The 15452-nt window shown below is 38.5% G+C and overlaps 1 protein-coding gene across 7 annotated transcripts in view; it reads left to right on the top strand.

Moving 5' to 3' along the window:
- The window catches only part of DCAF6 (DDB1 and CUL4 associated factor 6), a 91611-nt gene that overhangs the window by 15804 nt on the left and 60355 nt on the right, over positions 1-15452 (top strand). For all 7 annotated transcript variants that reach the window (XM_066371453.1, XM_066371452.1, XM_066371457.1 and 4 more), the window contains exons 4-10: positions 840-1025; positions 3102-3215; positions 5892-6027; positions 8764-8978; positions 10203-10296; positions 11549-11668; positions 12872-13129. In XM_066371453.1, coding sequence (XP_066227550.1) covers positions 840-1025; positions 3102-3215; positions 5892-6027; positions 8764-8978; positions 10203-10296; positions 11549-11668; positions 12872-13129 — 1123 coding nt within the window. The remainder of the gene's footprint in view (positions 1-839; positions 1026-3101; positions 3216-5891; positions 6028-8763; positions 8979-10202; positions 10297-11548; positions 11669-12871; positions 13130-15452) is intronic.

The following is a 15452-nucleotide window of genomic DNA, read 5'->3' as shown; positions in this document are numbered from 1 at the left end:
GCTGATGCTCTACCACTGAACCAACCAGCCAGGGTAATGGTATAATTTTTAAAAGATCACGTTTCTCCTTTAGCTGCTTATTTAAAAAAAAAAAAAAAGACATTTGTTTTATGCATGGTTCCCAATAGATTTGTGTATTTGAAAAGTGATTACTCATTATTCAGCCACATTTCCAGTGTGAGAAATATTTAATCAGACATTTTAAGTATAACAAGAGTATCTTTTTCACCTAGTGATTTTAATAGTTCCAAATTTGGTGTTATTGTAAAACACTGATGATTCATGACATAGGCAAATAGTTTTTTGATCCTGAATTAAATCTGTTCTTACAGTTTCACTCTATTTTTAGATCCTCTGAGTTCATGAGAGGATTAATTTATTGCAGGTGAAAGTTTCAAAACACTACATGCATATTTAAGAGCTTAGAGGTGTTTCTTAATGATTTGTCTTAATCATATATATCATAAATCTCAAGCATATAAAAAAATTGTCATCTTCCAGAAATTAAGGGCTAGTTTATTTAGACCAATCCTCCCACTGAAGACAACTGAAAAATGCTTAAGTACTTTAAAAATAGTCCTAAAAGTAACAACTGCCTTGATAGTGAGGTGTTTTCAGTTCAAAATGACATTCAATCTTCTTCACATCTTGGAGCAAAAAAAAATAGGAGTGATTGTGATTTCTTTTTTCCTAATTATAATAAATTTATCAAATGATAAATTTTCATTGAGATGAGAATGTTAATGAGAATTTATTCCTGGCTTTGATTATGTTAAATGTGAGTGTTTCTTTCTAGGAAATGATAAATTACCAAGAACTACTTTCTCTGTGTGTTTCAGGTTTTGACAACAATTCGTTCAGGGCACCGAGCAAATATATTTAGTGCAAAGTTCTTACCCTGCACGAACGATAAGCAGATTGTCTCCTGCTCTGGAGATGGTGTAATATTTTATACCAATGTTGAGCAAGATGCAGAAACCAACCGACAATGCCAATTTACGTGCCATTATGGAACTACCTATGAGGTACAGTCTTGTTATGATTGTATGTATATAATTCATGTGTATGTTTTTGTGTGAGTGTATGTATGTGCACGTGTAGATATACATATGTGTAGATTTGTGCATGTGTATTTACACATGCATTTGTAGGCAATGAAATTATTGACAGAATGTCTACATTTCAGTAAAGTATTTGAGAAAATGGGTCTTGATAAGCTTGAGAATAAAGTTAAGAAATAAGATATGAGTTAGTAGTACTAGGGTGTGTAATTGCGTGAGCAACCATGCTCTAAGTCTAAGCAAACCGGTGTAGCCTTTAAAAGATGTTTCTCTATTGTGCTGCTGGGCTTGAACCTCTTAAACACTTCGTCACTGTCTTCGTCACTGTCTTGCGTAAAGTCATTGCCATTCTGTTGGTCTGTGTATCTGTTTTTATGCCAGTACCATAATATTCTAAGGATGGTAGTTTTGTAATATGCTTTGAAATCAGCAAGTGTGAGGCCTTCAGTACCGTTTTTCTCTGTCCAGATTTTGTTGGTTATTTTGAGATTCCATATGAATTAAAAAAATTTTTTTCTGATTCTATTAAAAAAATGCCACTGGGATTTTGATAGAAATTGCATTAAATCTAGATCACCTTGGTTAATATGGACATATAAACAATATTAAGTCTCCCAAATCATGAACATAGATGTCTTTTCATTTGTGTTTAATTTCTTTCAGCAGTGTTGTGGAGTTTTCTATGTACAAATCTTTTACTTCCTTGAATAAGTTTATTATTCTTTTTGCTACTATTGTAATGAGGTTGTTTTCTTTTTTTTTTTTTTTTTTTTTTTTTTTGTATTTTTCTGAAGTTGGAAACAAGGAGGCAGTCAGACAGACTCCTGCATGCGCCAGACTGGGATCCACCCAGCATGCCCACCAGGGGGTGATGCTCTGCCCATCTGGGGCGTCGCTCTATTGCAACCAGAGCCATTCTAGCACCTGAGGCAGAGGCCACAGAGCCATCCTCAGCGCCTGGGCCAACTTTGCTCCAATGGAGCCCTGGCTGCAGGAGGGGAAGAGAGAGACAGAGAGGAAGGAGAAGGGGAGGGGTAGAGAAGCAGATGGGCGCTTCTCCTGTGTGCCCTGGCCGGGAATCGAACCCGGGACTCCTGCACGCCAGGCCGACGCTCTACCACTGAGCCAACCAGCCAGGACCTGAGGTTGTTTTCTTAATTTCCTTTTCATATTGTTTATTATTAATGCGAAGAAGAAACACAACTAACTTTTGTGTTGATTTGTTAACCTGCAACTTTGGTGTAGTCATTTGTTAGTCCTAATGCTTTTGTGTGTGTGGAATCTTTAGAGTATTTTATTTATAAGACCATGTCATCTTCAGTCACAGATAATTCTGCTTCCTTTTTTCCAACTTCAATGACTCTTACTTCTTTTTTCTTGTCTGATTGCTCTCGCTAGAACTTCCACTACTGTATTGAATAGAAGCGAATGGGGGCGTTCTTGCCTTGTTCCTGACCTCAGAGAGAAAGCTTTCAGTGTTTGCCATTGAGTATGAGGTTAGCTGTCAGCCCCTCATATATGGCCTTTATTATGTTGAGATTGTTTCCTCCCACTCTTAGTTTGTTGAGTGCTTTAAGCATGAAATTTCAGCATTTTTGAGAAGTCAGTTTTAATGCTTTAATCAATTCAGCATCTTACAGTTTTCTTAAACATTACTATTATAGAAGAAAATTATAATGTATAATATCATACAAGTATAAATTTATATTCCAACAACATAAAATCAAGTTTCAAATAGTTTAAAAAGTTTCCTAGGGGAGAATTTTTCTTATAAAGTTGTTTACAAGTTAAAATTTAAAGAACTTTCCATCTGTAGAAACATTAATTTCAATTTAATGAGTCATATTAATTCAACCATTACTTCTTGTACATTTCTACATGTATTGTACTATTTTGAATTATGGTGTGGGTAATTCATGAATAATTAAAGCAAGTTGTTCTTAGTTGCTTTTGCCTGAATCATTTTATGAAGCAGTAGCCGTGCTTCTCAGGGCCATCTGAATTCTCGGTAACAGAACCTGGCTTGGCTTTCCTCTGCAGATTATGACCGTGCCCAATGACCCCCACACTTTCCTCTCTTGTGGTGAAGATGGAACTGTGAGGTGGTTTGATACGCGCATCAAAACTAGCTGCACAAAAGAAGATTGCAAAGATGTAAGAATCAAATTTTTATATGGATGCAAAATATTTAAGATTATCATTAAAACCGAACAGTAAATTATCTCTGGATTATGGGATTATGGGGTCATTTTTACAATTTTTGTTTTGCTTAAAATCTTCAATAGCATATATAAATATTTTATAAATTTTTTAAAATTAAAATGTTAATAGTAAGTTAGAGAACTTGTATTTTAATTGTATATTTTGAATATAGATATGAAAATATATAATTTTTCAGTATATGCTCTAGCATAAGAAAAACTTGAAGCATTTATCAATATATCCCATTTACTTATGGAGAAAATTTTCCCTTACCAAATACCTGTGATGAAAGCATGTAGTAATTTTGCTTTACCCTGACTTTTAAATGAACAATTATGTTATTTTTTTTTTAAATAGTAAGGTAGCATTCTATCAATGTGTCCACTCAGATTGAGCTCACTTCTCTAAAGACACAGCTTCACTCTCAATTTTGTGTCTTTAATACTGTTTTAAACTTGAAAAAGACCTGGGAAGTCATATAATTGCCCCAGGCAGGTAACTGCAAATGTTAGAGATGGGCTTTTTTGTCAGATCATTTTGAAGTGCTAAATGAAATAAAATACTGCTAAATATAGTTTAATTGGAAGTCCCCCCCCCCCCAAAAAAAAAGAATTACTAATAATGAGGTTAAGTGCTTGCTAATTAAAGCAGTTATTGTTGTTAACATTCTTGGGGTGGATTATTTTCTATGCTGAAAAGATTTTTAAGTTTTTTCTGTTAAATATGTACACACATACACACAACTAGGAAACAATTGAATGAAATAAAAGGCAGAATAAGTTTAAAATATTGGATTGTTTATTAGGGGTAATTGGTATACCTTACCTGTTAGTGTTAGGTACTGAAATTTGTTATGCCGTATTCAAGCTATATTTTAGTGTATAATATGGCAGTATTTAATTGTGCTTTTATAACCTAAAACCTGGTAAAAATAAAGATGCAAGCAAAGCTAATAAGTGAAAATATTGTTAAAATTTTCCTTATAATACTTTTCATTTCTTTATATACAAAAATGAATAGAGGCAAAGTATGAAGAAAAACTGGCAGCTAAAGCAATCCTCAGCTACTGAAACAGAATTTCAAAAGGCATTTGGGGAACAAGTCTATGTAACAGGAATGATGTTCTGAGGTCAATAATGAAATAAGTAAAACCTAACATGAATGTATTTTAAAAACATGGCTGTGCTGAGAGTGTGAGGTGCTTGAGTCAGAGACAAAATAGTGCAAAATTAACAGAATGCCTAAAGGATATATATTTGGGGTCATAGCTCTTACCTTTTCTCATGCTTATATGGTGATAAGTAGTGACATTATAGTAAAATCTGTCTCTTACAGGATTCGTGTATATGTATATATGTATGTGTCCTTTGTTTTTGAACTGGAAAGGAGATTTTACAAGTTAGGAAAAGTATAAATGTTTACAATCAGCTAATATTTTGTTATATGTTAATAGCAACAGTTATAACTACAATATTATGACGACCATATAACATGGCCATTAGCACTTGTAGATGAAGGGGGATTGTGTCCCTGTCTGGACTGTCCAGTGGACCAAAAGCAGCCCGCATTTCCAGTGTGATTAATGACTTACACATTATGTAAGTGCTTTACATTTCTACAGATGTCCATTATTCATCAGTGTGAGGACCTTTATAAGGCATTTCTGAGAATAATTCAGCATATATCAATATTGGAAATGCAGATAGTTTTGAAGAAGAGCTTAAACTGTGATAATGAGTTTCTTGAATTATCCTCGTACTATCCTCGTACTCTTTTTTTTTTTTTTTTGTATTTTTCTGAAGCTGGAAACGGGGAGAGACAGTCAGACAGACTCCCGCATGCGCCCGACCTGACCGGGATCTACCCCGGCACACCCACCAGGGGCGACGCTCTGCCCACCAGGGGGCGACCGCAACTCCAGCGCCTGGGGCAGAGGCCAAGGAGCCATCCCCAGCGCCCGGGCCACCTTTGCTCCAATGGAGCCTTGGCTGCGGGAGGGGAAGAGAGAGACAGAGAGGAAGGAGGGGGTGGCGGTTGAGAAGCAAATGGGTGCTTCTCCTATGTGCCCTGGCCGGGAATCGAACCCAGGTCCCCCGCACACCAGGCCGACGCTCTACTGCTGAGCCAACCGGCCAGGGCTATCCTCGTACTCTTGAGGCTGCTGTTGCTTTAGCTGCTGTTTGAGTCTTAAATCTGGGAACAATTTTTATTTTTTCCTCTTCCGAATGTATTTTGCATTACTGAAATATTGGTTGCTTTGCAATCTCTACTTTAATTAAATTTAGTATTTCCATATATATTTTCTTTTTTTTTGGTCCATAAGGAAAACATACAGTTTGTGTTAGAAGTCAGTGTGGAGTCGTACAGCAAACTGTGTAGAGCAGACTTCCTCCTGGAGGGATAAGCTGCTGCGGAGGGGCACTGGCGGCAGGTGTTTATTGTCCTCCCACATGAGTGACAGGAAGAAATCTGAAAATAAAGGAGAGCCATGTGTTTCCCCTTCATGTCACACTGATGAATTAGGATTCTGAGAAAGGTTATTTTCTTCTTAATTGAAGAGAAAGTTTTTCAATATAGTATCATCTCTACCATAAAGCTCTATGTAACTGCTGTTCTTTTATCTTTTAGGATATTTTAATTAACTGCCGACGTGCCGCCACTTCTGTAGCGATTTGTCCACCAATACCGTATTACCTCGCTGTGGGCTGTTCTGATAGCTCAGTCCGAATATATGATCGGAGAATGCTGGGCACAAGAGCTACAGGTACAAACAGATATATTAAAGAAAATAGAAGATTCTGTCCAGAGAATAAATATGACATTTGCAATTTTAAAGTTTCATTAGTTTGTCATAAAACTCAGTAAGTAGAATGTATTTAAATAATATGTAGTATAAAAAACATTTCACCAAGTTTTTATGATCCTTTCATGGTTATACTTTTACAGTTTATCAGTTTAAAAAGTTACAACACTTGGCCCTGGTTGGTGGTGCAGTGGGTAGAGCATTGTACCGGAGTGCTGAGGTTGCTGGTTCAATCCCAAGGTTCTCAGCTTTAGCCCGGGGTTGCAGGCTCCATCCCTTGTCACCAGCTCCATCCCGAGGTTGCTGGTTCGAGCCCTGGTCAGGACACTTATGAGAAGCAGTTAGTGGCACAACTAAGTGAAACAATGAGTAGATGCTTCCCTGTTGTCTCTTTCTTCCTTTCTTCCTCCAAAAAATAAGTAAATAAAAAGTGGAAAGTTGTAACACTTGATGTACAGTCACCCCTCAGTATCTGCAGGGGATGGTTCCAGAACCCTTGGTACCAGACTCCCCAGATGCTCAGGTCCCTGAGGAAACGGTTAGAACATGCACACATTCAGATACATTCAGCCCTCCGGGAATGGAAAGTGCTGTTTTCCTTCTGTGATTGAATCCACCGAACTGAAACCCAGGATATCAAGGGCCAACTGTATTCGTTTCCTGGGGCTCTATGCTGGGTAGTTTAAAATAACACGCATTTTGTCTCGCAGTCCTGAGGCTGAAGCGAAGGTTTCACAGGGTTGCTCCACACAGGAGGCCCTCAGGAAGGATATTTGCACACTTCTCTTCCTGCGTGGTGCCCACTGGCAGTCCTCTGCGTCCCTGGCTCTTAAACACATCACTTCAGTCTCTGCCTCCATATTCATCTGCGTTCTCCCCTCCATGTCTCTGTCTATATTTCCCTCTTGTGGGAACACTAGTCGTACTCGGTTTAGGCCTCCCCAGTCCAGTGTGACCTCATTGTACTAATTACATCTGTAAAGACCTGATTTCCAAATGAGGTCACATTCTGAGGCTCTTGAGTTGACAAGAATTTGTGGTGGGGGACATTTCACCCCCAACACTTGGCTTTCCTAATTTCTCTTTGCCAGTTTTTAATTAAGAGGCTGGTAGTGAGCCTGGTGGAGAGAAAAGTTAGGAGAGAACAGTGGCTGGGTGTGTTCATGTATAGCAGTGTTGATGCCTGCGTAGCCAAGGTCAAGTGCTGTTCATGGTGCTGCAGCACTGAGTTCGAATCTGCCTAACTCTGTGCCTCAAACTCTCCTCATCCACAGGGATCTAACGACTTCCGGAATTCCCCATGCAAAGCCAACCTCCATTAGCATTTTCTCAGAAAAGGAAGCCAAGAATACTTACACACTCACACACCATGGACATCAACTATTTATATGTACTTACTTCTATATATTCACGTAAATTATGTTGGTAAAAATAAAGTGGACTTGGCTAGAAATGAACACAGTGTGGATCTCATTGTCTATTTATGTCCATTAAAAGTGGTTATTGAAACGGGAAGACCAGAGGGGTTACTGTTTTCTGAGTGGTGACTGGGGAGTCTTGTCTATTTGGATACGTGCATTTGGGGAAACAGTATTTATACAATATGAAATTATAGGCTTGATTATTGTTTCTTAACAAATGAGATGCAATTGACATTTTGGGCAAGACCTTGTTGTGCAGGATTGTACAATTTAGTGTATATTTTAGATTCTTAGAATTTAGCATTCCTGGATCCCCCAGGACACAAAGTGCCCATTGTACCCTGCTCTGTCATACAGCCTTGTAATTAAGACTGGAATAGTATCCCTCTCTGTAATCTTGACACAAAAATGTCACAACAGTCAGAAATATTTTAAAAATACAAAGGAAAAGGTAGATCACTTTAAAAGGATCCTGCACTGTTTTATCTAGTATGCTAATAAAAATCAACTTTCCTACTTTTTTTATTTCCCTGTATTTTTCTGAAGCTGGAAACGGGGAGAGACAGTCAGACAGACTCCCACATGCGCCCTACCGGACCGGGATCCACCCAGCACACCCACCAGGGGGTGACGCTCTGCCCACCGGGGGGCGATGCTCTGCCCTTCCGGGGCGTCGCTCTGTTGCGACCAGAGCCACTCTAGCGCCTGGGGCAGAGGCCAAGGAGCCATCCCCAGCGCCCGGGCCATCTTTGCTCCAATGGAGCCTTGGCTGCGGGAGGGGAAGAAAGAGACAGAGAGGAAGGAGAGGGGGAGGGGTGGAGAAACAGATGGGCGCTTCTCCTGTGTGCCCTGGCTGGGAATTGAACCCGGGACTTCTGCATGCCAGACCGACGCTCTACCACTGAGCCAACCGGCCAGGGCCCCTACTTTTTAATAAAAGTTATATTAACTTGGGAGACTGTTTGGAAGATGATTTAGTGTGACAGTAAACATAAATTATTTAATTAAATAACTCATTTCCAATCAAATATTTATATAATTTGGAATTCCAGACAATCATGAATTTTTTAAAGTTATTTTTCCTTTGTACTCTATTCATTTTTATTTTGATATAAAATCTGGTTATTGAAAAAAGAGCATCTTCCAGAAATAGAATATGATAGCTGGGATTTATATTGCTACATTAAATCACATATCTTCTAGTTCAGATTAAGAGTTTTTTTATTTTTTCAAAAACATGAATTTTAAACATCTCCTTCCTGTTCTCTTGTTCTAGGGAACTATGCTGGCCGGGGGACTGCTGGAATGGTGGCCCGTTTTCTCCCTTCTCACCTTAACAATAAGTCCTGCAGGGTGACGTCTCTGTGTTACAGTGAAGATGGTCAGGAGATTCTTGTTAGTTACTCTTCAGATTATATATATCTTTTTGACCCCAAAGATGACACTGCACGAGAACTTAGAACTCCATCTGCAGAAGAGAGACGAGAAGAGGTAAGTTGACTCAAAGCCATCTTCTTTATTTAATTCAAAACACACTCATTCAGTGACTTGTAGGGCCTGAAGGGCTTCAAAAAATAAAATTAATTTTCCAGACATTTACTTCCAGTCTAGGAAACAGGACATGAAACATACATGAAAGCACAGGGACTAATAATTATGAAAAGGCTCTAGAAAAAGTATTGTGAAATATTTTTGAAGAAAAAATAGTTAATAGCAAAATGTTTTTGCTAACTTTGGGCACGCACAGTAGCAGCAAGACAGAGCAGGAGGTCTAACAATTGCAGAAAAGCTAATTAAATAATAAATTTGATGCACAGATTCCCAGGAGACTAAATGTTTATGTTCATGTACCAGTAGGAGTTTTACCTGTTACCATTTACTGTTCATATGTGGACAGCAGTTCCTTTTGCTCCCAAACCTGCCTCTATTTCAATTATGAATATATGACATTATCCCTAGGTATGTGTCACAAAATACAGAGGGTGAGTGAGAGAGGAGGAACTTAAAGAATATAATATATATATCAAGTATATACGTATAAAGAAAAAATACAAAAAGAAAATGAGAAGTAAAAACAACTAAGACAAAAGAATATACTAAATAAAAAGGGAAAATTAATTATGAGAGCATATGAGGAAAGAAAAAGAGGACTACACAAATTAAGAAAATAAAAATAAAATGAAAAACACAAAAGCCATGTATGCCATCTATTAAACTTTTTTTTCATACTTGAAACCTGCAGTACTACTCACCACTCAGGCTGCCACCGCTGCCGGGTACAGGTGTCAGCAGCTTTCTCCTCTGTTATGATGGGACTTCTAGCCAGCCCCCTACCTGCCCCCACACAGGCTTGTTGTCAAATCATGCCACCCATCTGATCTGATTAGTTCTGCCCGGGGCTCCCATTTCTCTCAGGGCCAAACCGAGGTCCTTAGAGTGGCTTCAGGACCTTACAACGTATGGCTGTCTTTCTCCTCCTCTCTCTCCTTGTCTTCTCTGCTCTGGCCAACCTGCTTGCTCTAGCGGGCTGCGCAGGCCTCCCCAGGACTCCCCTTGGAGGCTCTAGGTTTCCTCTGCAAGGCTTCTTCAGCGTCTTTCATGTTCTGATCTGGTGCCTCACTTGCATACTCAGTACAGAAAGTACAGAGATGGAAAGATCTATTAGACTGAAGTACTTTAAGAGGTGAGCAAATGAGTTCTCTACTCACCTTTTAGTTACGACAGCCTCCAGTGAAACGTTTGAGACTTCGTGGTGACTGGTCGGATACTGGACCCCGAGCAAGGCCAGAGAGTGAACGAGAGCGAGATGGTAACTATACTTTGGTCAGCTTTTATTTTTGTATGGTGTTTAAAAATCAGTATTTTAACTTATTTCCATTGTTTTCATTTACAAGTGACACTGCAGCAGTCATCCTATGTGTCAGCCTAGTTGCACAAGTATACCTGTACACTTCAGAAGAGTGGAATGGGGGGTCAGTGGGTCAGTGTTTTAACTTTGATAGTTATCACATTACACCTCACCCCCCAGAATCCCTTTACATTCCTACTGAAAGTGTAAGAATGCTTGTTGCCCTATAAAACAGTGGGCATTATCAAACTTCTTCATTTTTGCCTTTTTTTTTTTTACATAAAGGGAATAAAAGCCTCAGTTTCCAACCAGAGAGTTTTATAATAGCACATAAATTATTTTACCCTTCTATCAGGTGCCTTTGACAAGCATAAGAATCCACCTTGGGAGCTTTAAGACGGCACTTTAAAAATAGAATTGATCTATGTATGTTTTAATAAATGGGTCTGTAGCAAAAGTGTTATTCTAATGACTTCTGAGGTTTTTTTAAGGTCAGAAGCCTATTTCCCAATATATTATTCTTGGCATTATTTCATCTATGTCTTTAAATATAAAGCTACATTATGTAATGGCAGTAAAGTGTAAAATAAATTGTTTTCACAGAAAATTCAAGAACAAATGATTTGCATTTTTAATGATATAATTGTAGAATAGAAATGAATTGTCACAGTTTTGATGCCATACTTAATTTGAAAATGCTCTTAAGAAAAATATCATGTATTTGGTGGAGGAAAAGTGGGGAGGAAAGAGACAAATAAAACACTTTCTGGTTTCAGTTAATTTTAAATATGTGGAATTTGTTTATAGTAAATGGTGAAAACAAATTCAATTTAAGGAAATTTAAGTGAGAGGGCAAGCCTTTCTTTTAATGTGTTTAGTGTTCAGTAGGTGAGCCCTTCCTAGCCGTGCACTCTTGGAACCAAAGGTGTGGGTTGGGGCAGGCCTAGGAGGTCCCTGAGAACAGGCAAAGATGGAGGGGCTGTGAGTCCTGTTCTTGAGGCACTCAGAATGCAGGTGGAGAGGCAGTCGGTGAAACTTTTACTATGAACTGTGGTGATAAGTCTAGTGGGTCTGTATACGTTCATAGACTTTATTTGGGTAATTTGACTTTTTAAAATTGTTCTCATTTTTAAAGCCTTCAAATACGGGTTTTTGCATTAGTGAAAGCTGCTGACTTAGTACTAGTCCACTGATAAGACTTGTGTTGTCATAGGAGAGCAAAGTCCCAATGTGTCATTGATGCAAAGAATGTCTGACATGTTGTCAAGGTGGTTTGAAGAAGCAAGTGAGGTCGCACAAAGCAATAGAGGACGAGGAAGACCTCGACCCACAGGTGAGAGTTCTTATCAATGACAGTCATCAGAGAGCTGGTAAAACTACTGAGATTAGTTTATTTATACCGTCTGATCGCCACCATTATGTCAGTCTGCAGTAACACAGGCGCTCACTGTTGTGTGACCCAGGATAGAATGAAGGGTGTCGGGTGACCTGTTTTTGTATCTTTGTTCACTACATTCTAGCTTTGGCAAGTTACTTATCTTTGTCAGAAATGAGGCATATCAAAGTTAATATTTTAAATCCCAGGTTTAAAGATTCCTATTGAATTTCATCTATAAATGGATTTGTTAACTCATGCATATCAGTTAACTTTTTAAAAAATTCCTTGTGGGCTGGCCTTAGCTCAGTGGCTCCTTTGAGTCAAGTTTGCTTGTTAAAAAACTTCTTGGACTGGCAATTTGCTTACGAGTTACTAAATTTGTGCTTAAATATAAACTAATATTTATATTAAGGTGGTTAAAAGAAAAAGCTTTATATTCTGTGGTAGCTCTATCTTGCAAAACATGAGCTTGGTTTGTCCGCTCCATTTTTAATAAAATCTAGATTTGAAGCAAAATCAGGGAAATTTTTAGTGTTGAGTTATAATTACTCCTTTGCAGACACTGGGAAGCCTAGCACAGCACATATTGAACACTCAAGGCTTTTAAAGTCAACGCTACATCACATTAGCTTACTGGTTAAACATGGCAGCTAATGAAATGGGAATGAGGACCTTGATCCTGCTCTGGCCTATTTGTTGTTTTCTGCTTGCTAATAAAATTTATATTAAATATATTTTACCAAGGACATGATGTTTCAGAGTGGAAATACAGTGCGATAAATCCATTATCCTATTATCCAACTATTACATCAGAATCATCACCTTTAAATTTAAGGGACTAGGCAGCAAGATGTTATTTAGCTTTGTCTAATGTTTAAATGAAGTTGCCATATTGGACATTTTGCTTAAAAGATTATTTTAACAAGAACATATTATAGATAGATGTTAGTTTACCCCTATTGATAAGCCTGTATAGTCATATGGACTAAACCACCTCTAAGTGGTTTTGATTTCTTGTATATTTCATATTTCTGTGCATGTGTGCACATGTGTGTGTATATGCAAATGCAGTTGTATTCCCTGAACATACCTCTTTTAAGTAGTTGGTTTTTGAAAGCATTTAGTATTTGAACTTGCATTAACATGTCCTTTTTGAAGGAGGAACGAGTCAGTCAGATGCTTCAACTAGTCCTACGGTCCCATCAGGCAGTGGTTTGGAAACAGGAGACACTGTGATGGAAGTAGACACCCCAGCTGAGCAGCTTCTACAACCTTCCACATCCTGCATGGCGCCCGCACAGGCACAGTCCGCAGCATCTCCTGCAGAGAGCCGGCCTCCTCCTCTGCTGTCCTCTCCAGACAGTGAGCACAGGCCGCCTGTCGAGGTGTCTGGGCAGCGCGCACATCATCAGTCTGGTGAGGATGTTACTCTTTAAATATGCTGTGGGTTGTCTGATGGTTTCTGATCACGAAAGCTTCTCTATAGACTGTTGGGGAAGATACTAAGTCACATCAGCTTGTTCCTGCTAGTGCAAATGATCTAAAGACCTGTGATACATGAACATGTAGCTGAAATCTGAAACTCAAGTGTGCCTAACTTGCATGAATTTTAACAAGTGGCAGGAATTTTTCATTTACATAAGATAGTTTTTTAAAAATATGGATACCAACAGATAGTTTAATACATTTAACTTAGTTTAATAAACTTCACTTAAGAATAATTTTTATAGGCCATTATACATCAGATATCTTTCTAAACTTACTTGGTTGTAAGTTTGTATTAAAGTGATGGTAAAAATATATCCCTGATTATTATTGGTTCCATTGTATTTCTATTTTTTATTATTTTTCCTCAAATCATGAAGCATTTTTAATACATTCTGCATGGTGCCTTTGATATGGTCTCTTGTCAACAACATATATGGTATAATTAACTAAAAGAATTCTTCTATAGTTACATGAAAAAGAATTGTTTTAACAACTCTGTGTTTTTGGTACTTGATATTGCTGAAAAATATTAACTCCTAAATTCTGTTAAAATAACTGTTTTTCTCAATATTATAACTTATGTTCAACTTTTTTCCCCCTAAAACTATGGACTGTACTATTTATAATAGTAATTGTCAACAGCTATGTCTGTAGTTTACTTGACATTTTAATTGTATACATGTAATTGAAATAACCAGTTAGCTGGTCTTCATTTTTCCTGGGGTTTTTCTTTTTTTTTTTTTTAATATTTTATTTATTGATTTTTTAGAGAGAGAGGAGTGAGAGAAAGAGACAGAGAGAGAGAGAAGGGGGAGGAGCAGGAAGCATCAACTCCCATATGTGCCTTGACCAGGCAAGCCCAGGGTTTCGAACCGGCGACCTCAGTGTTCCAGGTCGATGCTTTATCCCACTGCGCTACCACAGGTCAGGCCCTGGGGTTTTTCTAAGGAAGCATTTTACTTGACATATAATGAGAAATAGTAGCCCCAGAGGTACAGCTGCAGCCTGTACAGAAATCGATAAAATTCCGACAGCTCCTCTGCCAGCTGTCACTTTATTCTGACTTCTCTGGGATCTGACACCAGATCACCAAATACGGGATGTTTTAAATTAAGCCCCCTTTTTTATCAGTATGTATCTCATTTTTAGTGATAGCATTTTCAGAAATATTCTTCAAGTTTTTAACCAATTACAAGTTAGGAAAAAAATCAGCAAGGAGACTCATAGTTTATGTTCACATTCCACTGAATCTTAACTCATTACAGTTATTTCTAAAACACATTTCTGAGTGAAGTACTTAGTTTGGATTTTGTTTTCTTTTTTGTTGTAGGTATTTAACACATTTTAATACTACATTTCAAATTACTAAATCCCTTTCAATATTTAATGTAAGTATTAAATACTGTAGTCATTTGAATCATTGAAATAGAAAAAAATCTTTGCGATGATCATGTGATCATTGTTTGACTATTACTTGGCATCTTGTCTATACAATTTTCAAAGAGAGGAAGGAAATAATTTTAACTGGGAGTATCAAAAGAATTTTTGGTTGACTAAACCATGGAAAATTGGAATATTTCCCTGTTGCCAAGATAGTTTTGCTCTGAGGGAAGTGATTTGATGTTAGATGTAACATCTATAGATTGTTACGGTTTTGACAGTAGGCCTTTCATCACCCCAGAGCTCAGCATTTTAGCAATGAGGACTTGATGTTTGGCTTTGTGTCCCAATCCCTTGCGGATCTTGAAGTCCAGAACAGTTTGTGGTGCTGGGACTTGTCCGTGGAGGGGTGTGGGTGTCACCGCAGAGCCGTGGTCTCTCTTGCTGCCTTGCATAGAGCTATAGAAAATGAAAAGGTGCTTCTTGACATGCTGCAGATGCCTTTCTGTAAGTGGTTGTGATTTCCTTCATGTCCCTTGCATCTCCTTGGCCCCTTCGCTGGGGTGAAGGAAAGGGATGTTGGGAATGTGAAAACTTGCCTGGCAAATCTCCATCTCTGATTAAACCTACTGTTTGCCTTGGCGGACTCTGCAGCCGAGTTGCTGAGTGATGGTGAAGAAGGTTGTGACCACACATCTCAGTGGGTGCTCCACGCTGTGTCTGAGCAGGCGTCCTGCATCCTGCAAGCTCCTTGTTCTGCCTTCACGGCTCTCAGACTCTCAGAGCTCCCTCTGCCCTGCCCCACCCCACAGCCAGGGCCTTCCCTCCCTCACAGCGGGAACATATGAACTTACCTGCGTTTGCTCTCCCA

This window comes from Saccopteryx leptura, chromosome 2 (assembly GCF_036850995.1).
Source record: "Saccopteryx leptura isolate mSacLep1 chromosome 2, mSacLep1_pri_phased_curated, whole genome shotgun sequence".
In the NCBI taxonomy this organism is placed as follows: domain Eukaryota; kingdom Metazoa; phylum Chordata; class Mammalia; order Chiroptera; family Emballonuridae; genus Saccopteryx; species Saccopteryx leptura.
This window is presented reverse-complemented; position numbering and strand designations above follow the sequence as displayed.